Source organism: Pomacea canaliculata, linkage group LG4 (genome assembly GCF_003073045.1).
Source record: "Pomacea canaliculata isolate SZHN2017 linkage group LG4, ASM307304v1, whole genome shotgun sequence".
NCBI lineage: Eukaryota > Metazoa > Mollusca > Gastropoda > Architaenioglossa > Ampullariidae > Pomacea > Pomacea canaliculata.
This window is the reverse complement of record NC_037593.1, coordinates 1466225-1491780: the sequence shown is the minus strand read 5'-3', so window position 1 is coordinate 1491780 and position 25556 is coordinate 1466225. Positions and strand designations below refer to the sequence as shown.

At 41.3% G+C, this 25556-nt stretch overlaps 2 protein-coding genes across 2 annotated transcripts; both read right to left on the bottom strand.

Moving 5' to 3' along the window:
- Positions 1 to 28: 28 nt before the first annotated feature.
- Positions 29 to 8767, bottom strand: LOC112561813 (lactase-phlorizin hydrolase-like). The gene is made up of 17 exons (XM_025234558.1): positions 8611 to 8767; positions 8023 to 8193; positions 7598 to 7728; positions 7093 to 7350; positions 6608 to 6788; positions 5845 to 6081; positions 5578 to 5686; positions 5160 to 5365; positions 4495 to 4707; positions 4268 to 4372; positions 3866 to 3996; positions 3376 to 3633; positions 2492 to 2675; positions 1848 to 2087; positions 1274 to 1403; positions 847 to 1028; positions 29 to 293 (listed from the first exon to the last, which is right to left on the bottom strand). Exons 1-17 carry the CDS (start codon positions 8696 to 8698, stop codon positions 94 to 96), a joined length of 3024 nt encoding a protein of 1007 aa, XP_025090343.1. The 5' UTR covers positions 8699 to 8767; the 3' UTR covers positions 29 to 93.
- A 950-nt stretch (positions 8768 to 9717) lies between these two features.
- Positions 9718 to 24738, bottom strand: LOC112561814 (A-kinase anchor protein 10, mitochondrial-like). Its single transcript, XM_025234559.1, has 14 exons — positions 24488 to 24738; positions 23456 to 23557; positions 23109 to 23201; positions 21043 to 22173; positions 20523 to 20621; positions 19693 to 19777; positions 19062 to 19185; positions 17771 to 17913; positions 17204 to 17348; positions 16172 to 16283; positions 15476 to 15692; positions 14752 to 14834; positions 14391 to 14428; positions 9718 to 14133 (listed from the first exon to the last, which is right to left on the bottom strand). Exons 1-14 carry the CDS (start codon positions 24510 to 24512, stop codon positions 13948 to 13950), a joined length of 2583 nt encoding a protein of 860 aa, XP_025090344.1. The 5' UTR covers positions 24513 to 24738; the 3' UTR covers positions 9718 to 13947.
- Between the last annotated feature and the right edge of the window lie 818 nt (positions 24739 to 25556).

The following is a 25556-nucleotide window of genomic DNA, read 5'->3' as shown; positions in this document are numbered from 1 at the left end:
TTTTGATGAAAATTAATTAGTAGCCACATTGTTGTCTTAAACACATTTTTATTGGAAAAAATGTTCATGCTATAGACCACAAGCTGATAATGTTCAGCTTTTGACAAAACCATTCTCTTGAATAAGCTCCCTGAAGAAAGTGACTGATTCTCTGGGGCTGCGGGTACGGTTGGGGTTGTTGAAGTCCACAGCATACAGGCCAAACCTTTCGGAGTACCCAGATGTCCACTCGAAGTTGTCCATCAGGGACCAGGCAGTGTATCCACGAACATCACATCCATCCAGCTTTATAGCTGTGGAAGGATGTATTTAAAATGAGATATGTGATCAGAATTGAAAATCTTCAAAGAAAAATATATGCGGTAAGGAATGTTTCTAAAATAAAGACCACATCTGAAAGATTTGCATGTTATTCCATGCTCCGATTTCTTTAGGGAGAATGACGAGGGCATTAATTTGATTGAGATTTAATTTATCAAGTGCATCAGCCGTAGAAATCGGCCATCCGTAACACTTTTACACAGACAAAGTACAAAAATAACAAATAACACGGCTGACATGTCTGATGGGGTCGTTAGAGAACATCGGGGACGGCTGCCTTTACAGGAAAGGCTGGTTTTAAGTTTTATTGTGAGAGAATTCAGACAGCTTTACATCACACAATATATTCGGTAAGTGAAGGCCATTATGTAATTATTTGTTCATTCCATTATCACTAGGTTTGTTGTGTGGTCACCTGGCCTGGTGTTTTGGTATTTTACCGACCCGCCGCATAGCTTGGAATTGTGAGACCGGCCCGCAAACAGAAAACTTTGCCCACCCCTGGACTAAAGAATGTCAGCAAACCTTTCAGGAGCTCGTTGGTGTAGTTACGATGGTAGTAGATGCGGTCGATGTCATGAGGACCCTCGATGTCTGGCCGGCCGTTCTCGGTGATGTAGACAGGAGGATTTCCCCAACGATCTCGCACCCAGCGCAGGACGTTTCGCAGACCCCAAGGGTTAACCCACAGCCAGGCATTGCCGACACTGAACCAAGTCAAAGGTCAAACGGTTTTCTAGCGTTAGATACAAAGGTTCCTCAGGTGTGTCTATGGAATTGATGTTTATCTAGTCACAAAGGTCATTCTGGTCTAAGATTTTTCTATAGTCGTAGAAAGATCATTGTGGTCAACATGGAGGTTTTTCTAGTCCCAGGTTTGGACATCATTCTATTCTCCACTGTGAAGGTGAGTCTAAGGCTCTGGTTTACCATCAAAGAGTGTGCTACTCACCCTGGCCAGCAGGGGTCGACATGGGTGTCGATGTCCTGGTCATTGTCATAACTGGCGTTCAAGCTGGGCTTTTGTTTGTTGCTGGTCAGGTGGGTGGTGTAGTGATTGATACCCAGAAAGTCGTAGGCACCTGAAAGATTAGAACTTTTAGGTGAGAATGATGTTTTCAGGGCCAAGGCAATCTTTTCTACAGACTCCCTGCGCTAGGTATTCACAAGATGATCAAACTTCTCAATGATCAGTAATTACATGCCAGGATTTAACTTGAATAAGCACCGGCACTAAACAAAATATTTAGAAACTTCACAACTTTAAGGAAATAAAATAATTGTGAATAAGGAGTACCATTTTTTTCACTTATGTATTATTATTAATAACTGCATGATTACCAGATTTTTTGACTTAGGATTGCATAACTGCATGACTTATTCTTTCCCGTTTAAAAATACTTTTTTATAGTGGGGTCGGTACATGCAGCGTTCCACACACCTACACCGGAAGTACTGCGATCACAGTTTATTAACTAACTAAAGTTAGGAAGTGTGAAGAGAATGGCAGAAAAAGCGCGTGCAACCTCTGTTCAGTCTCTTCTCCGCCGCGGTGAAGGTGGGCAGGCGCGAGGTGGTCAGTCCCTGTCGCTGACTTTTCTCGGCCACCACGCGCTTCATCACCTCGGGGTAGTCGCCGTCGCCGTAGATGGGGTTGCCGAACCACCCCAGCTTGAACATCATGGCGCGCTCCGCCGCCAACTCGTCCTCTTCACTCGTCGTCATCGGCTCCTTCCAGTCGATGTTCAGCGTGATGCCGACCTTTCCTGCGTTGTCATGGTGACAAGGAGTGGTTAGTGACCGCTGACATTAATTGGGTAGATCACGTGGTAAGACTTTCAGTATGATCCTTTGATACAGATATTTCAAATGGTTTATTTTTTCAAAATAATATTCGTAGTGGACCTGTTGCTTTCCTGCTGGTTGTTGTTAGCCGAGTTCTGCCACAGCTTGCGGAAACAATTTGAGATTATTATTAATCAGTTCATTTCTTGTTTGTTTTGTCTGTAAAAATGATTTGAAGCACGTGACATGAAAAAAACGTTTCACTGTCTTTGACTAATCAACACTGATTAAGTCTTAAATGCTAAAAAATGACAAGAAAGGAAAAGGGAAACGAATCGCTGGATGAAGTGGATGATGATTCCCTCTGGTAGTCGGATGTACAAACCCTTGTAGACGTGGCGGAAGTGGGTGTCGTAGGTGTGGAAGGCCTTGGCGTGGGAGCGGATGATGTTGTGGGCCACTGTGTACACGCCCACCCCGGGGTCGTGGATGCCAGGTGCGGATTGGCCGTTTCCGTGACCAGACCAGGAAACTTCGAAGGGTTCGTTGAATGTAATCCACAGTTTCACCTGAGAACAAATGTCATCTCCCTTGTGATCTGTCGCACGACCTTCTCCTCCACTGTGTACAGTTATTTTGCCTTTATCTCGATAACCGAGAGACACGGTTGTCTTTTTATGTAGTGATGGATGTTCATCCCTCGCAGGTGACTGGGCAGTTTGTGTTGTCCATAGTTTTATTGTACAAGCTTGTGGCGAAGCTGTTTCTATGCGATGTATACTGTTCCTCAGGGTTGTCCATGGGACATATTTTCTATCCCATCCCATCCCATCCCATGGCAATTTATGCCTGTCCCATCCCACGGGACGTTTCCCATGGGATTCCCATGGTATTAACAATCCTATGGACAACACTGAAAACCACTTTTTGGCTTTTGTTCTATAATTCCTGCTACTTCACATACAATAGATGATTCAGAGGAAAGATTTAAATCCTTGATGAATGAAATAACAGTAAATTTATTTTACAATATCAAGTATCGACTACCATGGGAAATACAAATGAGTGCTGTCCCATCCCATCCCATCCCATGGGACGTTTCCCATGGGATTCCCATTCCTATGGACAACACTGCTGTTCCTAGCCTGATTATACAAGCGTGTGCCTTGCTGTTTAAGATGGGATGTGTTTGTAGCTTTGTGTTTCTCATTGCGTGTTATCTGGATTAAATACAACGGCTCACACACGAGATTTGTCTGTGGGACTCACCCTGTCTCCAAACTGTTCAAAGCAGACACGAGCGTAGTCGTTGAAGTGGTCGATGATGGCGTCATCTCTCCAGCCGCCACGGTCCTGCAGGGCTTGCGGCAGGTCCCAGTGATGCAGGGTGACCATGGGCTGGATGTTGTTGGCCACCAAAGCGTCGATGAGGTCGTTGTAGTATTTAACCCCTAAGGTGTTTAGAGACTCGGGTGTGCCGTCTGGCAGGATGCGGCTCCAGGCGATGGAGAAGCGGTAGTGCTGCACCTGTGGCGATATGATGGCGATGTGATATCCTCGTGAATACGACCTAACTTTACCCAAGAAAAACAGCCGGCGGTGGGAGGGTTTAACTCCAGACCCAATGCAAGTAACTATTCAGATACTGGGTGTCCTACGAGCCGCTTTGATCTGCTAAATATTTCTTTTGAAAGGCTTCACTGAGCATCAGGGAAATGTGGATTCAGGGAGGACGACACCATGGCGATGACATACTCACCCCTAGCTCTTTGAGCATCTGCACGTCGTCAGCGATGTGGTGGTAGCTGTCGCAGGCCACGTCGCCCGTGTCCTTGTTGGCGATGTGGTTACCGTGATGAACAAACGTGTCCCAGATGCTGGGGCCTTTGTCTGTAGCGACAGGAACATGGCTTCTTTAAATTCTGCTTCCTCGTCTTTAGGAAATAAGAATACAGTTCCTTTGACAGTCCATCTCTTCATTCATTAATTATTTCTTAACTGATACCAGTTGACGAGCGGTTAGACACGTCGTCGTGGTAAAAAAAACAAACACAAAAACAAACTGGATAGATGAAGCGGTTGACAACTTTCTCCAATTAAGACCCTTTAACTAACATCACGTGACATTGATAACCGATGCTTTAACCAACAGCCACCCTACCGTCCTCGTTCCACGCGCCCTCCACCTGGTAGGCCGAGGTGGCCACGCCCCACGAGAAGTTGCGCGGGAAATGGTCGTACAGAAAGGTGTCCCGGTCAGCAGGATCTGAGTAAACAAACAGGCGGCAATGTAAGTGGTTAGCTGTGAAACTAGCTAGTCAGAGCTATGCGCATGTGTGACGGTGTAGGAAAGAGGCAAGGGCAACAACCACGTCTTAACTTCCTCACATGCCCGGAAGTCCATGACGGCGGGGGTGAAGCCTCTCTCCCTGACTAGCAGCGAGTAGAAGTCGGCACTAGACCTGGGGTAGCGAGGCCTGGAGTCTTTCCGAAAATCCACGTAGTACAATCCAAACCTGACTGTGTAGCCGGAAGTCCACTCGAAGTTGTCCATCAGGCTCCACACGAAGTAGCCTCTGACGTCACATCCGTCTCGTATTGCTAGCAGGCACAGAAACAAACAATATGGCTGCAAACTGTTGGCTCTTTTTATGAAAAAATTAAATTATGAAACTACAGCTGCTGCTCCATCAGAGGGTGAGTTGTACCGATATCATTCAAGAACATTTTACAAGTAAATTTTATTTTCTTCTGCCTCTAACTTTACAATGGAGGTAAGCAGTCCGAGGCCGTAGACCCATAAACTCATGGACCTACAATGAAGGTTCGTGCACAAACTAGGCGGTTCAATACCCGTATGGCGCAGCATACTTCCCCCAGTTGACCCATCTGTTGAACGGGTACCTGAGGCTTTAAGGGTGGGGATTGGGAATGTAAGCCAGTGAAGGAGAGGAAGTGGACAAAGGTTACGGGGTAATCTTAATTTAACTATAAAATAAATCGAATCGGACTGTCTGGTCAGAAACATCCGCAATTAAACTGATTGTATAAACCTTTCAAGACATTGTTGCTGTATTCTCGAATGTATTCAATGCGCTTCTCGTCCTTCATCGTGCCGCAGCCCTTGTAGCCGTTTTCAGTGATGTACACCACAGGGTTGTTGTAGGTGGTGCGGATGTAGTTCAGCAGCTTGCGCAAGCCGAATCCCATGAGACGCTGGTAGTCGTTCTCAGAACCTGTATCTGTCCGATAAGCTAGACTACACACACATATATATAATTACATGTTTATATACATAGAAACAAATCGTGTTTGAAAATGCTTTCTGTATATTTCTGTGTATTTGTTTTACTTAATTGTTGTTGAGCGCATTTCTTATTTATCAATGCATCGCCACAGTTATTGACTGATAGACTTCCTCTTGGAAGAAAGTCATTATTAAGACATGCATCAACAGGTGCATCGACTCACCTGGGATAGCTTGTATCTGTTGTCAAGTCGATACCAAACGTAGAGGTAGAGTTAGTGTCCGCCACAAGCATAGTGTTGTAGTGGTTGAGTCCAAGGAAGTCCAGGCTGCCTGTAGACAGACGTGTCGTGTTCTCTGGGCTAGTTCTCCGAATATAAGGCTATAATTATTTATAGAAATGCAATCAAGCCCGGGTGGCAGCAGTCGTGTCCAGTCACGAGTATTGGGTGTATCGGACTTGCAGACACACTAACATCCCGACAGCTCACCTGTGATGCTCCTCTTCTCCTCTTGGGAGAAAGGAGGTAGGGGTGATGTGACTCCCAGCCTTTGCGCATTCACCTGCAACGCGGTCTTGACATCGTCAGGGTAGTCTCCCGTCAACAGCGGGCTGGCGAAAAGCCCGAGCCGGAAGGACATGGCGCGCGCCTGCGCAGTGACGTCCGACGATTTGTTCCGGTCTTTAGGCTCGTACCACTCGCTGTCCAGCGTGATGCCCACCTGACCTGGAGGTTACATCAGACACTACGCATTGTACTGAATATCTTCTCGTTAATGTGACGATTCTCTGTATTTTCATTAATACAATGACAGCTTTAACGACTTAGCTGTTGCATGGACGATGTTCATTCATGGCCGCCGAGCGAGGGGTCGTCAGACCTTTTCGGTCCCCGTGCTTTGATCGTTAATTGTAATCGTTTGTAATTATTTTCAAGTTTATAACAGCATGTTTACAAGTTATAATTTGATAGGCAATATCTACATTTCGTTGAGTAACAGCAGAGGCAGCAAACATTACACAGTAGGTCTACAACACTGAGGGGAGCTGTTCCCACCCCTGCTACAGGAAAATGTCACCTTTTCTTTTTGCTTTTGTTTACAGGGGAAAACAAAAATAGTGACTAAGGCCGGGCCCCCTCCACAGCCTTGGGTGCACTGCTCCTACCTGTCGGGCATGTTTATGTTGAGTAGCCCAGTGATGGGTATCGTATTAAGGATAACTTACCCTGATAGGGTATTATGTGGACGTACCCTGTTGGGTAGCCCTATACCGGGTGTCGTACAAATGGTAGACGGCAGCATGCGACTTGATGATGATGTTGGCGCCAAGAAAGAGTGCGTTGCTCTGTTGTACACCTGGAGCAAATGTTCCAGCCACGTATCCGTTCCACAGAAAGATGAACGGCTCATTAAACGTTATCCACATTTTTACCTGAAAAATACAGAGAATAACGATCTAGCCTTGAGTGATAGTTACAGATATTTACTATTTACATTTGCTTACCCTGCACACGATAATGTTGTTTACTATTGACTTTTGCTTACACTACACACTATCATGTTGTTTACTATTTACCTCTTCTTACCCTGCACACTATCATGTTATTTACTGTTTACCGTTGCTTACCCTGCACACGATAATGTTGTTTACTATTTACCTCTACTTGCCCTGCACACTATCATGTTATTTACTGTTTACCTCTGCTTACCCTGCACACTATAATGTTATTATTTACCCTGTCGCCAAACGTCCGGAAGCAGAGGTCGGCGTAGTCCCGGAAGTGGTTGACGATGGTTGAGTTAAGCCAGCCGCCTTCCACCTGCAGGGCCTGCGGCAGGTCCCAGTGATACAACGTCACAAACGGCTGGATGTTGTGGGCCAGCAGCTCGTTAATGACGTCATTGTAGTACTCGATCCCTCGCTGGTTGATTGAGCTTGACGTGCCGTTGGGCATCAGACGTGTCCAGGCGATGGAGAAGCGGTAATGTGTTACCTGTGTGCACCAGTCGTTACCTCAGTGTCAGAGTCAGCACCTGTGTCAGTGTCACTTTAGTGTCACATTCATGTTAGTGTCAGTGCCATTGCTAGACGTGTCTTATTATTATTTATCTTCATACCTTGAAGCACATAATTTGTAGCTTGGTAGCTCAGTGGTTAAAGTGCAAACCTCAGCTCTCTGTTCAGTTACAATACATCTCAAACTAGATAACCATACTTTACCAGGAGACCTCCACGCCTACCCCTAGCTTCACCAGCATCTGCACGTCTTCTCTGAACTTGTGGTAGCTGTCGTCGGCAACGTCGGCAGTGTGCCCGTTGGTGATGTGACCAGGAGCATGCACGAAGACATCCCATATACTGGGGCCCTTACCTGCACCCACAAACATTCCGCCAGGTTGTCGTGTTTTCTGATCAGAGACAATTAATTATATTAAATTTAAGTCACATTTTTCTAGAAGGTTCGCTCCATCAGAGACAGTGTTTGTAGTCTTTGTCAGATGCGCCAGGCGGTGGTTGCAGTGTGTCGGGTGTTGGTGTTGCCTGACAGGTGTCGTGTTAGATACCCGTTTGGTGTCCACACCACCCTGACAGGAACTGGTTTCTTTAAACATGGAAGGGAAGTAAGAGAATGTTTGATTCTTTGAACAATATGTAGGTCACTAACCGTCGTCTTGCCATCCTCCTTCCACCTGATAGGCGGCGGTGGCAGCACCGAATGCAAAGCCCTCGGGGAAGGTGCCAGGTACGATCTCATGATCCTGAGGACTGGTGCCCATGATGGACGTTGACCACGTGGTCAGAAGTAGTAGCAGGCATCGAAGGTTGTGCTTTTTCTCTGAAGACATGCGAAACAATGTGGGAGGAGAAGGGGAGGGAGACCAAATGGTTTGCTTTCTGTGGCAGGCAAACAATTTTTGGACGTACAGAGAAAGAGCAAGAAGTGGCAAATATTTTGGCTGTCAGTATCCACTTCTCACCTACCTACATATTTTCTGTATCCCGATTATTGACAGATTTAAGAGAATACTCCAGAGATTATGTCTTTCAATGTAAGCTATTCCAGCGCTATGTCAGTTGTGGGAGATTTTAGATATCAAAATTCAACAGAACAAACAAGTGCACACCATTAAATTAAAGCTGAAGCTAAATTACTTATTTGTGTACTTCACCGTGAATGTGATAGCAAAGAAAAACCCTAACTACTGTCATATTTTATGAGCTTCAGCAAAACTCATGTCAGAGATAATATTACCTCGAGCAGTGTGTGTCGACATTTTGACTGTGCCCACCATTAGGTCCTGTCGTCGTTGAGAAAAGTGCCTGGTGCCAGACACCTGCATCTTTCTCTCCCGTTACACCAAGCCCTCACCTTGCTGAGTGCACCACTCCCTCGGCCCCTTCCTATCATCATCCTATGGGAACAGTGCATGATGGGTATGACCTTCACATTTTTCTGGAACTTACAATCTGCTGTTGGTCAGATAAGGATGGAACATAAGGTAGACAGACACCTCGGTCCCGAGCAATAGGAAAACAAAAATTACCTGTGGAAAGGAAGACAATGTTAAAATTACAGTGGAAACCAGCGTGTTATGGTTAGAAATACTGAACAGATTGAAGTGACCAGATAAGGGTGTCGTGACTAAGCAAACTGAGGTAAGCAGAGTTAGGGCGCCATGGTTACAATACTGGGCAGATTGGTGTAAGATCAGGGTGTCATCGTTAAATATACTGAGCAGCTTGATGTCACCAGATACTTGCATCATATTGAGATACACTGAGCAGTGTAGACTTGTCTCAGGGTCCTACTGTTGGCGCCTGTCACCGACCAGTCCGTGCCTCCATGGTTTTAGGTTAGTTTAACCCCTTCGCTTCTTGTGAAGTGCAAGAGTAGACAGCATGTACGGGAGAATGAATGAGAATGTCAGAGGGAAAGGGGTTAACTGTGACACGGAGTATTTGGTGAACACTGTTCAGCCGTAGAATTTTGGGCGGGAACGAGGCAGGACATTTACTCAGGCCCTGGATACATTGATGGGACGCCCCATTGCAGCCTGTAGTTTGATGTGAGAAGGCTTGCATGTTGCAGACACACCAACACCCGCCCTTGTGTAATGTCTTCGCTGTGACCAGAACAGCCTTGTAGTATAAAAAGTACAGACAGAAAAAGTACAACAGGTATACAATTACCAGTGTACAAGTCACAGTGACAGATGTCTGTGCATGTGCATGTATAAATGATTGTTCCTTCCCAAAGTCCTGCGCTTTCTCTAACGGTAGTTTGCCCCAGTGTGGATACATGGCCACCACTCACTCTTTCAAGTAACGGGGTATTGGTGAAAGAATACATAAGATTTTGTTCTATTATTTCATCCAAATTTTATTTTGATTGCTGTGAAAATCATCTTCATTTTTACACCATGTGTACCATATTATTTTACAGTTTCAAACATTCATCAAACATTAACCACTTGCAACTGCCTTTCAGAGACTGTTCAATACATACAATGACTTGTCAAGACAGTATATTTCTTGTTACAATCTCGTGTAACTTGGTCTGTACAGTGGTGACCTCCACTTCTAACAGCACCAAGTCATCATAATAACCCTCTCTTATATCACAAGCTCTCATTACAGGGACCTGGACATGACCAGTTAGGTGAAAACAGGCATAAGAACAAAGTGCACAGAGAAGTTACATAATAAAGAATAGATTTTCACAATAAACATCCTCTGTGTGCACAGCAATCTCTCTCACTGCTTGTTTTCACACTCACGCTCATGCCAGTTGGTATGAGATGAGACAAAACATCTGCGCCACAATCTTCTAACTTGTTTCCACACTCATCCTCACGCCAGTTGACCGATGACTTCATATCAGAAAGACCATAGGGCACATGATATAAATAAGAATATTCTAACATAAGTCGAATGCCATGTGTTGGCTGTGCATGTGGGTTGGATGTGAAGACTGAAGGTTATGTAGAGACGTGCTGAGTTGCGTACATTTTAAGACAAGACGATAAGATAAAGCAGTCAACATGTACAAAAGCATACTCTGTATATGATTGGCTGACTTTTGTATTTATCACTTTTGTCTACACCAGTTTTCAAAAGACAAATGCTGACCTCTTGAAGTTAAATTATTACTTGGCCCAACCATAAGTTGTGTGTATTCTTGCTGCAGTGACAACATATAACTGTGCATGCACTCACTTGTACATCGCTCCCTCCCCAACGCACCCACACATGCACACATGCACAATCTTTAGAAGTTTCCGTCACACAATTCAAAGAAAGATACTTTGTCTTCTGGAAGACATGAAAGAAATGTAAAACACAACAACTCTTGGAAGCTGACATAATGACTATTGACATGACAGGACTGGTGCACTCTATTAAAAAAATTCCAAGACAAAAATGAAAGAAGTGACAACAGCTTTTAGCACTACCATTCTGTTTCAATTTAGTTCTCTGTCATTCACATACCTATAATCATGATGAAGGAATCACAGAGAATAAGCCACTTACAATAGAGACATCTTAAAATAGATACATGTATTTCTAACAGTCTGTCTCAAAATATTTAACAAAATCTCTAGTGTAGCTCAGGGTTAGCAACTGCTAGTAGAGGCATCTTAAAATAGGTAAAGACACTTGTAAGAAGCTGTTCACTAAATATTAACTTTAGATGATCATTAAAGCAGCTGCAAGCTCTTTTGCTGGGCTGCTGTATTTCCTTTGGCACCTTGTGGAACTCACAAAAATAACAATTACACAAATGATGATATCAAAGCAATAAACATATTTGAAATTCCCAGCACATTTCTACTTAGTCTCTTCACTTTAAAACAGCACAACAGAAAAATTTATAAATACTAGCCTCTGCTGGGAATAACAATCCTCCATGTACAGGACTTTGGAAATAGCAATAAACCTTCAACACTAAAAAGTATTGTCAACTTATTAATTGTAAACATTGCTACATGAATTACTTTATACGAAGCACTCAAAAAATCCACATAGCAGCACTTTTGACAAAGAAAGAAATGTACCACAGCTGTTGTGAATGCTGAACAAAATGATGCACTACAATTTGGGAATTCTTTGCCATATTGCTTTGGCCGAAAAAGTTCCTGTCGATCGCAACTAAACACTTTAGCTGACAAGAGACTCCACAGGTAAATATATACTTTTGTTATCTGTCACTCAAGGATCATCTCATGTATCCTTTTCTCCCTGACATTATTATCTTTTTTTTTTTTTTTTTGCCAGAAAGAGATAAGTCCCACATTTTGGGATCATTTTTTTATATATATATAATAACCTTATTCAGGGCTTCTGCTAAGGCTAAATTCTTTGGGGTCCCAGGGACCCCTTCTTCAGATTTTTAAGGGGTCCCTGTTCTTCGCCCAAATTTGAAGGGGACCCCATTGACGAAAATTGAAGGGGTCCTCCGAACTTTTAATGCGTACTGTACGCAATTTTTTGCGTAAGCAGAAGCCCTGCTTATTGATTGTTGCTTCAAACATAAATACTTCATACTTCCCTGACTGTCCATACTTCCTACCAGTGGGAATGCAGGACAACCCAATGAGAATAAAGTCTACAAACATCACAAGCCATTCACAATGATGAGCTATACATCAAGAAGCCTATTGCCCTAAACCAGAGTGCCTTTTCTGCTTTCTCTCTTTTGGAAGATCCAAGGCATTCATTTTCAATAAACAGCCATTTTGGCAGGTTTCATACCAAAGATCTGCTAGACAATATGGATTTCTGTTGTCTTTTAAGACAAGCTAATTAACAAAGAGCAGAGTTTTCTGTTGTCTTGTGAAAGGGGTTGATGTAAAAATATACGAAGAATCTGCTACACTCCATCAACATGAAAACAAATTTTAAGCTTCTATTATTCTGATGAGAGAGCAGTCACCATGGATGATACAGTAGTGCAGTTAAGGGTACCAACATATTAGAAAATGAAGTAGACATCTAGCATATGCATTTAAACTTTGGCATCGATTCAGCAGCAGAAATGTTTAAACACCAAATATGGATGGTGATTGCAATGATGAGAACGTAGAAAAAATATCAAGGATGATGTCAGTGCTTTTGGTGGGGACTTGGCTGATCATGATATGTAATCAAGGATTACCTAAAGATTTACAAAACCAGGGCACACTCATAGGCATCAATCTGATTTTGATTTTTGTGGATTCTTTTTCACTGGCAGTAATTCAAACAGGACTAAGCTAGAAGATTTGCAAAAAACCTGCAGCTCCTTCACTCCATGGCATCATTCAACAGTCCGGATGTCAGAACTGCATTTACACCACAGCATCATACAATAGTTTTCTGACTTTTAACTGAACATTTACTACATTTTTTGAGGCTCTCTAGGTCATGAAAGAAGATACTCCATAAAGAACAATAAAATTATTTAAGTAAATGAAAGATGCTATGTAAATTGACACTACTACTAGTTTGACAGGAGATATTCTCTAAACTTTGCTATGAGAGACAGTTGCTGAAAAAAAATCGAAGTGGAAAGTTATCAAAAAGTGAAACTGGTCACTACTCTTTCAACCATGTGAGCAAATTATCAACCAGGAAATGATCTACAGACTGTTTCATCAATCCTCAACATGACTACTCTGGAAAACTCAAATAGCCACCACTTGCAAGTTGGATGTCCTAGTCATGATTTTTTACAGTCTGGACGTTAGCCTGACAAGTTGTGTATTTTTAAATAATTTTGAAAGCTTTCAAAACACAAAGACACTTTAGGCAGCAATACTGACCACAACATTTTGCACAAAGGTGTTCTAATTATAAGTCTAAATGCATTTTTTGAAAGATGAAGTCAACTGAGCCAGACAGGGTCGTCGAGGAATCCACAAAATTAAAGAGTATGTTAAACTTTATTGTCCAGTGACTGGATGTGCATGCATGTTACTGGCCTTGTGGCACTACCCACATAGCGGCAGCTGCTTTCATTTTTTATGATTACACGTGTGCATGCATGCAATTCTTACAACTACACACATACTGTGCACAAATATCTTGTAACACATACAACACACAGGCAATAGAACATACACAAAGGGCATGCCTGTCAACTAAAATATTCTGGGGTTTTTTTTTTTACAAAGATGCCTGTTGCTCTTTGATGTAGGGAGATATTTTCCCTGTGAACATTCTAGATGATTCTAATGTAAAAGAAAATGTCACAGATCCCGTACCTGAGGACAGGTAAGAAAATGTAGTTTTCCTGTTGGCAAGATTTTGTGAAAAGGATGTATATTACTGGTGTGACACCATTACTGCCTCTTAGCAAAAATTCATCTCAGAGCACCAATACAATATGTGCCTTACTCATACTCATCACATACCAATACACGTATAATCAAGAAATGCAGGTACTCTACAGCATGTGCCTTACCATTACAGCACACTTACAGTTAAGGGTACAAGAATTAATATAAATAGCTGCACTTCCAGATTGTATGAATAACATTATAGCATTTATCCTTACTGAAACTTTCAACAAATAGAAAAAGAAAATGGCAGACACTCAAAAAAACTTGTGTCAGGAAGGGGGAGGTTCAAAGAAAGAGACTCCCTTCTGATGAGCAGGTGATGCAGAGTCTGCGTGTGGAAGTAGACTGTAGGGATCATTAATGATGTTTACTCTACAGGCCTCTCCCGTCTTAGTCATAGCAGCGACATCATTGAGAATCATCTGGGCCACCCGTACAGCCATCTCTTCCTGTTCCTGATGACATGCCAGTCACAACACAATATTCATGGTTCCCCCTCCATACCTCCTTCTTTCTCTCTTCCTCTGCCCTTTTTCATCTCGCACAACACTCTAGTCTGTATGATTGTCATCACAAATCATTCTTGGCTATTATCACATACACAACTATCACTCATAACTGTCATCACACATTACCCATGGTTGTCATCACAAATCATTCCTGGCTGTCATCACACATCACACAGTACAACCAACATCTTAGACTTTCTCACCTTTTCTTTCTCCTTCTTCTTTCTGAAGAAGCCTCCACCTGTACCAGCAACAACAACAGCATCAGAGAAAATGTTATGTGCAAATACATAAGTACATATGCTCTTTCTTGTTCTGCTCCCACACACACACTTGAACATATGCGTGGAGGTGCGCACACATGCACACACAACTGCATTTTCTAATGTTTTCTGTCAAGAGACCCACTTCTTTAAATATCAACTAAATAATACAGCTCACAAATTAAAGTACCGACAGTCTGCTGCTACAAATGTCTAAACCATAGCTCATTAATAGAAATGCAAGATCAAAAGTGATCCACGGCATCATAAGCTCAAAAATGCTTCATGTTACACAAATTACCTTTTTTCTTTTCACCATCAGGGTCTGATTCAAACTCTGACACAAACTGTCCAAGTGAGTTGACTTTGCCTAGAGACAATGACCTGCAAGTATAAAAACAGTCATGCAAATACGTATATAGTGGCTCGGTGTATAGATATAAGCAGCCTAGGTTTTAGTAATACAAATACATATATAGTGGATTAAATATATAACATGCAAATAAGAAAAAAAAAACCATTGCAATATAAACAAGAATACAGTAGCTCAATGTAAAGAAGCATGCTACGCTATCTTCTCGAGATCCACGGGAAAACTCCTAGGACTGGTAAATAGCCACCTCCTAACTGGAATCAAACACTATTCTCATGCCTACCCAGAGTGGTTACAGGAAGTTCATAAGTATAAAAGACAAATTTCTTCTCCTACTTCAAGATCTTGACAACTGTTTGCAAGAGGAGAAAAAGACACTCACAGTCTTCTTTTACATCAACCACACATTTGACAAGGTCTGGAAAAAAGGGCCCCTGCTCAAACTCCTCCACATGGGAGTGTGCTACAATATGTACAGGTGGATCTGCCACTACGAAAGCACAGGGTCACACTGGATAGTTACACTACACTTCAAATATCATTTGAAGGGTACCAAACATTGTTTCCCCAAGAAAACTACAACAGTTTACAATGTATAATTGTGTACATGTCAAACAAAAAGAAAAGCCGTTTCTATCCAGAAAATAATTACCCTTTACACGGCCGTTCCCAGAGTGTATCAGGGTTAAAAAAATCAGAATCCATTGATGTGAAGTGCTCCTCAAATTTTCCAAGAACTGGTGCAGAACGAGGTGATGTTGCTCTCAGCGCTTTTCGAGATCCCGCAGCCAGCAAAGTATTCTTTGAGCTAATGCTTTCAGCTCCAATGCTCTGACCTCCAGCACTGTGTTCTGATGAAGCGTCACTGGCTACACATAAAAAAAAAGAGACCATATGATACAGGTAAAGTAAAAACATTTTGTAGCAGACCTGGGACTAGGTGAACAATAAGCTGTTAGAGGCATGCCTACTGATAAGCAATCAACTACAAAAATAAAATGCTTTTAACACGTTAACAGGTTAGCTGACTGCTACACAGCTGGTGGCAAATGGTATGCTCTGTTCCCAGCCTCTGGAGTCTAGATGTAACTAAATATAGACCTAGCAGTAATGTGACTTCACATACAGGAGTTAAACACATCTAGTGACAGACATAACTGGTATAGGAAACTACAGACCTGGTGTCTACATGTGACTGAATTTAGAAACCTCCCAATACAACACTCTACATATGACAGCATAAAGTATCCTTCAGAAGCGGTCAATTTTGAAAATAAACTGCATATAAAACACGTTTCAGTTGCCTTGAAAATATTTCCACCAGTAACACATGCCGTAAGTCACTCACCTTGACGTCTGTGTTTCCTAACAGGTATATCCTGGGCAATCTGCACAGTGTTTACAAGATCAGAGAGGTACCTATAGTAGATCTCACTTTTCAGGTAGCGTGGAAAGTAGAACTGTTAACAGAAAGAAAAATATGTCCTCATAGTTCCCACACAAAACAAACTAAAGCATAGCATAGGCACACACATTCTCTCTTTCACCAGATCAAGGTTGTCATGTGATCTTTCAGTTGTTGGAAAACCACAGTTGTTAAAAACCATTTATTTGAAAGCCAACATTTTGTGAGGGTGGTACCCATCTTGCTGTCATTCTTTCCCAAAGACTTTTTAACTGCCAGGTAGCCAATCAACAGCTGGGTCAACTGAGGCAAGGACTATGCCACACAAGTATCAAACTAGAATGTGCACGACCTGTTATGAATATCAAAGCTGTAATGACTCCACTCTCAGTTTGCCCTTTCTTTACACACAAGTATCAAAGCAGGACTGTGTATACACAGGAAGTAGCAACCAGAATCCTTACCATACTTTAAATCATAACTCTCATTCATTGCTTTATTCATTCCTTCTGTGCAGGTTGCTATATGACATATGCTGGTCAGCCTGCACTTGGTGCGAGAAGGTGGGGTTAGGGAGATTTGATAAACACGGTAACCAACAAGGCTACCCATAAACTATGGTAAACAAATCCTGAGCCAGTCCATCCTTTTATGCTTGTTGGTCAGTCCACTTGGCATTAGCCTTCCTCTAGAGAACCCTGAAGGATAGTCTTAAGAGTATTGGGTGGGTCACATGATTAAGCCAGACCAGCTTACACTGTTTTACTATTGCCAGAAGGTGTTTTTAGCGGCCCACAGCAGAACTAATATTGTGAATGAGAGCTAGGCTAATGTTATGAATAAGAGCTATACTGATCAGTGCTGTACTTAAGGAGAGGTGCCACATGCAAAGAAAGAACAGCAAGTTCTCACTGTATTGGTGACAGGATCTAACCATTACACCAGTGGACCACCTTCTGCTGTTGAGGAACTGACCTGATCCAGATGGTACAGAGTAAGAGAGTGCGGCACAGAGAAGCAATCTGGTAATGGCCCTCCCTCGTGACATATGTTGCTCTCCACCTCAAACCTAATTTTGTCATCAAACCCCAGTGGTGTGCTGGCTTGAAGAGAGAAGAATCTGAAAAAAAGATAAATTAATATGTAGTTAAATCATGATAGATAACAAGTGTCATGATCTGGTGCAGCAACAAGAAGCAAGGTGCATATATGGATGATGTGATCTGAACTGAATCCTTAATTCACAGGCAGTTTCAATTGAATATATTAAACCGAAAACATGAATTGCTATAGTGCGAACTGCATTGGCAATAAAACTAAATTACATGAAATTATTTTCTTGCCACAATGGTGCATAAATGTGCCTTCCCTCCACTCCCTCACAAATATACTTGAAATTGGTTGGTTTTTTTTGTGTTTTTTCACTTTTCATTTACTGAGCATCCTAAACAAATTCAACAACCCTGGCTTTAACACAGTCCTAATCTACCAGGAGTTCAGTTCAACCGTATTTTTTATGACCTATGGGCTCTGTGAACTCACTTGTCATAGAGGATCATGGCGTCTGCTTGTGCCTGCATACCATCATACCCTCCTTGTTGTTGCTGCTGAAGCAACTGCAGCTGAAAATTGTCTGCTGCAATCCAGAATTGCATGAGGTTGCTGGCACCATCTTGTTCCATAAACTAATAAAAACAAAATTAAAAATGTGTATTGTAAATTTGTTTGTTGTTGTTGAGACTTTCCAGATGACATGACAGAAAGAGATGAAAAGTTACAATTGCTCTTTAACCATTGAAAGTTGTCTCCCTGACAGTGAACTAACATGTGCCTGGCATGCAGGGCACTCTACTGGTTAGGTGAGCAGCAGCTTCAGATACCAATAAAGACAAATGCAAAGCCAATACAGCAGTTTTTTTTAAAACCAACACTTCCCCCCAAATACACAGATGGGAGGGGAGGATGACCTCATTGTTATGCTATCTGTAAGGCTCAAAGAAAGAGAATTTGCAATAAAAATTAAACAATGAACTATTTGTTTTGATACCATTAAAGGTGAGTGAGTCATCAGCCACACAGAACCATCTTTTCAGAACTGCAGAAAGTGTGGGTCAGCTGAAATGACCATGGCTGTAGAGGTTAGGGCCAACACGAAATCTGTACAATCTTCCAGACCAAAAGAAAGAGCGAGAGACCTAGCTCCTCCCCACAACCACCACTCCTATCTCTGCAAAGTAAGACACACCCATGAAGCTGTCTGACAGAAACAAATTTCTGCCAGTACTGCAGAGATAAAAACCCTGGCAGAAGACAAGCAGGAGACAGATGAGCTCCTAAACCTGTCCTGAACTTCTTTGTGCTTTCTGTTGTGACATTGATGGTAGCATTTGGCTTCCATCCAAAATTCTAGAGCCTGGGCAAAGACAGACTTGATTGCTCCAATTAAGGCACAACCCAGGATGAACAATTCTGGAGAGGGTTGGAGATATGACTTGTGAGTGTTAATCAACCACCCCAAATCTGTCAGATTACACAGAAATGATCTCTGTCAGGACAGAAAGAGTCCTGGAGACAGATTATCCAGGTAGGCTGAGAATTTTGATTGGCAATGCCTCCCTAAGTGCCTGAATCAGACTTTGTTCATCAATCAAGTGAAACCCCAAAAGGAAGGCTTTTCCTGCATAGGCAAACCTCAAGTCTTTTAACAAGCTAAATCATGAACATGTACATAAAGCAAAGAAGCTCTCACACTCTCCCACCCCCCTCCAGCCCCATTGGATGGTTCTCAGATATCTGGCCATCAAAAGAAAAAAACAAAACATTAACTGCTCACCTCCATAAAATAGCACAAAGCATGTTCGTTGTAAAGAATATCAGACAGGTAGACTCTTCCACTGGTAAGAACATTCACCTGGTGTTTGCAGTGAAACTCACTGTCAGTAAATGTCTGGAAGTACCTGAAATGTTTAGAAATAGAATAAGCAAGCAACACAAAAGCTGAAATACTAAAACTTTTAGCTGCAAAAATGCTTTAGGGTGCCAACATAAAATACAACAGAGATGAAATGAAGAATATTGAAACTCACTGTGATAAATAGTGAAACTCATGAGTTAATTTAGGTTTTAAAGTGAAACTTTCAAAGGACAGTTTTAAAAATTATAGAAAACAGTCTGTTTCACTTGGTAAGCAGCCTTGGTCATGTGACGGAGAACGAGACTTTGTCTAAGTAAACAAAAGAGTCCTCTGTAATTTCTCTTATAAAACACAACATGCTACAAAACCTTCAACTTTCTCCATATGAACAGACGCGAAAATAGACAAGATTCAAGTGGATCCTACTCTTTATGTGATTCTAAGCAGTTTTATTTGCCTTTAGAATCCCTTTGAGGTACAGTGGTACCAATAGTTTCTACCTTGCACCCAGTGCAACTGACATATCAGTGTAATAAAAAATATTTCTTACTCTTTTTCCATCTTGTCAATGACTAACTGTTGACAAGCCACAAAACAATCTGGATCCACCTGACCATCATCTTTACATATTTTACCTGCACAAGTCAAGATGACACCATTAGAATACCACAGCTCTGCATGCACATATTTAGAAATCTTTCAGATTAATGTTATCCAGTCAAGATACATATTCCTTTATCAAGACAATTTACTTAGCATATGGGTTATCAATAGCTGATACCTTAGAAGTGCACAGATTATCTTTTACTAATGTCAATTATGAAAACAAGAGATTACTGCATTGGCCTTCAATATCTGACTATAGGCCAATCTACATAAAAGCATATCCAAAGTACTTTTGAGGTAGATTAGCAACTGCTCTGAGGATTCATGAAACCCACAGACTATATAAGAGTTTTGACCTAGGTCATTTGATAGTAGCTATGGAGGTTCTGCAGTCATGTAACCATTGCCCACAACTTCAAAACATGGGACTGATGCTCACGTGCCACTTCATGGAAAACTCATATCTCCACCCACCAGCAAAAAGACCACTTATTACAGAAGATAAACAGAATCAGAAGGAGAAGGCTGGCCTCCACTTTAAATCACTTGCACGTCACAGATCTGACCACTGAGCCAAAATGTCTTTACCTTCCACTTATTCTTGCAGATAGGCTGCTTTTAAACACTTATCTAGAATGTATGAATGTCTATTTTCACAAGATGATGTCCTGAGTTTTAAATTTCTTGTAGGAAACTGTACAACACAAATAGGGAGCTACCCATGACACATAGTTTAAGCTCTTAAAATCACACAAACATTTAATAAGTCCTTACGAATGGTTTCTCCACGAAGATTGTCATCAACACCAATTGACTGAGAAGCATCCTGGGCAATGTATTTGGTAAATATAGCAACTGCATCTCTTTCTATACCTGCCACCAAAAACACAGGTCGAAGAAAATCAAAAGTAAGCCAAATTCAATCTCTATTAAATTTAACCCCTTCACTAGGTCTGTTACATAACTATCGGTGGATTGCTACATTAACATATTGACCATTGCTATCCCTGATTCTATAACACTTATAGGTTTATTACATAAATATTTATACAGCCATCCAGATTTATCACGTGAGCAAGTTTTTGGCCCTATACCGAACAGGCTGTCATATAAACTGTAGGACAAGACCAGGTGCATACTGTGCTTAATATGCTTAGAACTGCTATCTGCAAATGACATGTACTGTACATCCTTAAGTACACTTATCAACAGAAGAAGGTTACAACCAATATGAACTGTAAAATATAAGTACAAAACTGTTATAAAAATTTTCAAAATGCCATGAAAATCTCACTCTTTTTCAGCTTATGCTGAATTTCTTCTGATTGTGAAACAGTTCTGTCTCTGATAGATATGTCCTTGTGTGGCATTCTACCTCCCTCTGAAAATCTCTCTACAGCAGCAGGCAGCAAAGCATCATCACTGACAGTGACAGCCATGTTTTCAACACCTTCAACACTTCTCTCCTGTGTTGGCAATGAAACATTGTCTCTGGCACTATCCGCATGGTCTCTACCGCTATCACTCTCTTGCTTGCTGCCTTCTTTGGGCAGCTTCCCTTTATCTTCTACAACAGGTGTAGATATCACAGTGTCACCTAGAACTCTTTCAGTAATGTTGCTTCCATATCCTAACTGTTTATTTACATCATGTCTACTATCCTGTCTACCTGTTTCACTAGCCTGTATATTTAGCGATGATATATTATTAGCAAATGCTTGCTCTTTCTCTTCAGCTAGTCGAACTTTTTCATTTTCAGTTTTTCCCATGGCTGACAACAGTTGCAAATCGCACAATGTGGGCTCTACTGCTGAAGTCCCAGTAACTTCTCTATCATCAGTGCATTTTTGCAATGACATTGGTAAATCATTGATACATGGTGTAGCAGATGGACACACTTCTCCTACAATGGTTCTTTCAGTGTAGACTGAAGGAAAATGAGGTACTCTGTAGCAGGTAGCTGTGTTGTCAACGTTCCTAAATGGTGACAAGTGGCTCAGTGATTTGATTTCTTTTTCTCCAAAATGCACTCTGGATTCCAGCGATGCTCCACCACCGGTGTCTACCCAATCTTCTGCATAAGACACCTTTTGGCCATCAGAACTTTCTCTCAACTCAGTCTGAATTTCAGCTTCACTTTCAAAACTGCAGACAGAATTCCTGCCAGCCTGCTCCTTCATTTCATGGCGTCGTTGCAGTAGGCCACTACGACCAACTGACTGGAGGGAATGTGTGTGCAGTCTCGTAAGAGTAGCAGCATGGAAACTTTCAGCATCCAGCCAGAACTTGATAAACCGGTCTGCTTGTTTAGCTTCCATAAATTGGATAAAACAATGCAAAGCATCTTTGTCATGGAGAATCTCACAAAAGGTCTTTGACAAACGTGATGTTTGCACTGATGACCTTGGAGAGGGCCCCGATTCCACTAATAAAAAAACAAAAAAAAGCACAAAAATAAAATGATGGGGAATTATTCCAATTATAATGTCTAAATAATCTATACAGAAACAAACCACAAAAAGCGATCCCATGATGCCTCTAATAAGAGAAATGGTCAGAAATGGGGACTGCAGGACGAGGTGACCAGGTGAACATTAGGGTCATTAGAGGACAAGAACACAGTCAACTATCATTAGCAACATTGTTAAGGACATTGTTAAGGCCTTTTCCACAAAACAAAACATATATTGAAATGTATGACATTACAAGCTGACTAAACAGAGACAACAACAATGGGAACCTTTCACCAAGAACATCATCTATTTTCCTCAATCTTCATAATGAGGTTTCAGTATCTAGCATTAGCAGTGTAACAGTAGAAACCTTCCTATATTTGATACAGTGGCTCTTTTGTTCCTTGATTTCCAAAACAAATTCTCTCCCCAAGCCTCTCCTATAAAGCCCTCTCTCCCTTTCGTGCAACCCACTATCCACTGTCTCCGTCATCTTATCTCTCATTTTATCCTTTATCTGCTATCCACTATTCTTTATTCATTGTCTTCCTATCCTCGTATCTCATTCTTTTGCTTATCTACTGTTCCTCATTTAATGGAGCTCTGTCCTTATCCACAAGAAATCTTTTTCCTCTTATTTACAAGTCTTCCTTTCTCCCTGACCTTACCTCTCATTCTATCCTCCTTACTCTTCAGTCCAAATCTTTACAATTCTCTTTTGTGGTAACATCTGCTGTTACCTCACCTTTCAAATTTCTCACACAAAAAAACCCTCAAATTTCTCCTCTTCTAAAACTTTTTCCATATGACATAGATTTTTAAAAAAAAGGACTAGCATATGCTTGTTTCTGTCTCAAGGATTTATTTCAGTCTAGCCTGTTATGGCTTACTATTCTGTAATTCTTACCAAAGTCATCTGGACTGCTCAGTGCATCACCTGATAGCACTGACTGAGGTGAATTTTCCTGCCATTTGCTACCCAGAGCACTGGTTGGAAGGCCTGTAAAAAAATTACATACCCATTGAAAACTCAAGACAGGAAAGGATGTTATTTGTAGTATGTCTGACCATTCTTTATCATAGCTGGACAAGAGCTGACTGGGCCATGCAAGAACTGGCATCTACTTAAAATGTTATATTATATGGCATTATAAAATGCTACATTATTTATCAAAGTTCTATTTGGACTAGCATCATGACAGAAGACTGGTTTTGAGGAGTGCAAGGAAGACACAAGGGAATAACCACTCTTACCAATGTCACCATTGACAAAATCAGAGGATTGCAGAATGGTCCAGTTGGATGGAATTTTTTTAGCAGCAGTCTGGCAAAGAACTGGTGGTGTTTTTTGCTTTTCTGCACAGATGCATACATCTAGTAGATATTGTGTAATCCTCTTTATCAAATCAAATCAAAAATCAAATCAGACTTTATTGTCTGTCGAGGAGACCTAAGACAGAAATTTTTCTTTTGCTCACAAGGGCAGGCATACATAATCATACAGACATGTAACACACACAGGAGTAAAGATACATTATCATGGTAGTTGGATCTCCGTCAAATGGTCAATGAAATGTCAATACTTTATATTTCTTTGTAAATATTTTTTAAAAATGCGTTGGCATTGCAGACTGCAATGAAATGTGTCTGAATTGCATTTTCTTCATCCTCTTAGTACTTTATCAGTTGATACTACTATCTGTTCATCACATTACATCTGTATGATGTAATACCATTGAAATGATAACTTTATATGTCTTGATAAATATTTGCAATAAAAATACTGTTTGTATAAGTATTTATGAACTCATTTTTATAAAATGCTACAACATAGTCTTCTCTTCTTGTTTGATAGTACATTGCTATGGCAACTTAATTAGTAGCCATTTCTTTCATTATAAAATTAAATTCAACAATCTAGATAACCACTAGTAAAAAAACAATTTGGTTATTTGGAGTAATTGTTTGCAGTTTAATCTGTTTTCAAATATTACCTTACACGGTTGGATTTCAGTAGCTAAGGGAAGCTTGAGAATGTTATGCCTTCGAACACATCCGTATAAAATTTGTAAAACAATTTACATACGTGTATCATTTAAGTGAAGACTACTGTAAATAAAATGAATATAACGTTATTTACAAGCATTAAAATGTACACGGTTTGTTCAGGGTTAGAAAACGTATATTTGTGAATTGTGCGAGAGAGTGGAGATACGCCTCCCAGTCCTATTTATACTCCACTACACTACACATGGAAATCGTACCATGCATGAAAAGAAAGATTACCTTGTCTCCTTTTAAAAAAAGGCATAGTTCCCACGGTTTATTGTAACTCTCTCTTCACGTTTTATATTTATAAGCATCCATGATGAGGTATGCGCCTTACTTTCCTGCTGAATGTCGCACTGACAACAAGCAGGCCACGGAAGTTGCCATCTTGCTGTCGACAGGACTTCCGACACTTGCTCGTCTTGAACTTCTCTAAGGAAAAACACAAGTGTGCTAGCATAAAGTTTCATAATCTATATTCTAAAATTTACCTCACTTTACTTCATTGTTTAATAGAGACTGCTACTTTAAATAACTTTTGAAAGTGTGAGAAAAAGTAACTGAATGATGACTTTGTTTGTCTGGGGGGGATAACTCTCCAAAAGCGTGTTTGTCGTCTGCATCTGACTTCCTTGTACAACCACCAACTTGTATTATTATTAATATTATTATATATACTGAACATACATAGACGTGTATTGTACAACACACAGTAAGCTGTGACACGCGCTGTTTTTTGTGCTTGTAATGTCCTCGAGCAGGAGCTAAGAGAGTGTGTGAGTGTGTTTTCGTTCAGTGTTGTCGCTGTGTAGTCTCTGATATACCTTTTACTAAGGTGACCAGACGTCTCGCTTTAGGCGGGACAGTCCCGCTTTTGACCTCGTGTCCCGCCTGCTCATCGGGTGGGACGCCCAATGTCCCGCTTTCTGGGTTTCTGGCAAGTCCATCAAATGTCCCGGTTGTCTTTAAAAATCACTTTTTTCGGCGTTCTTTGACGGTGACGACACCATCATCGGCACGTGTCCCGCTTTCGCCCCCGAAACGTCTGGTCACCTTACCTTTTAACATTAACATACACAAGTATACATGGTGTCAGGATTGATCTATTGGTTTTTGACATTCACAAGTGCAAAGTCAGTGAGGGGTGAACATTTCACTTGCTAAGATAATCCTCAGAATTAAGAGGTCCTGACCCAGAAGATCACTTGGAGAAGACCATGCAGTGGAAAGGGAGATGAAAGGAATTAAAGGGCTGGACACGGGGCCGGGTCAACTAGAGCGGGTTTCAGCAGATCGACATCGGTGG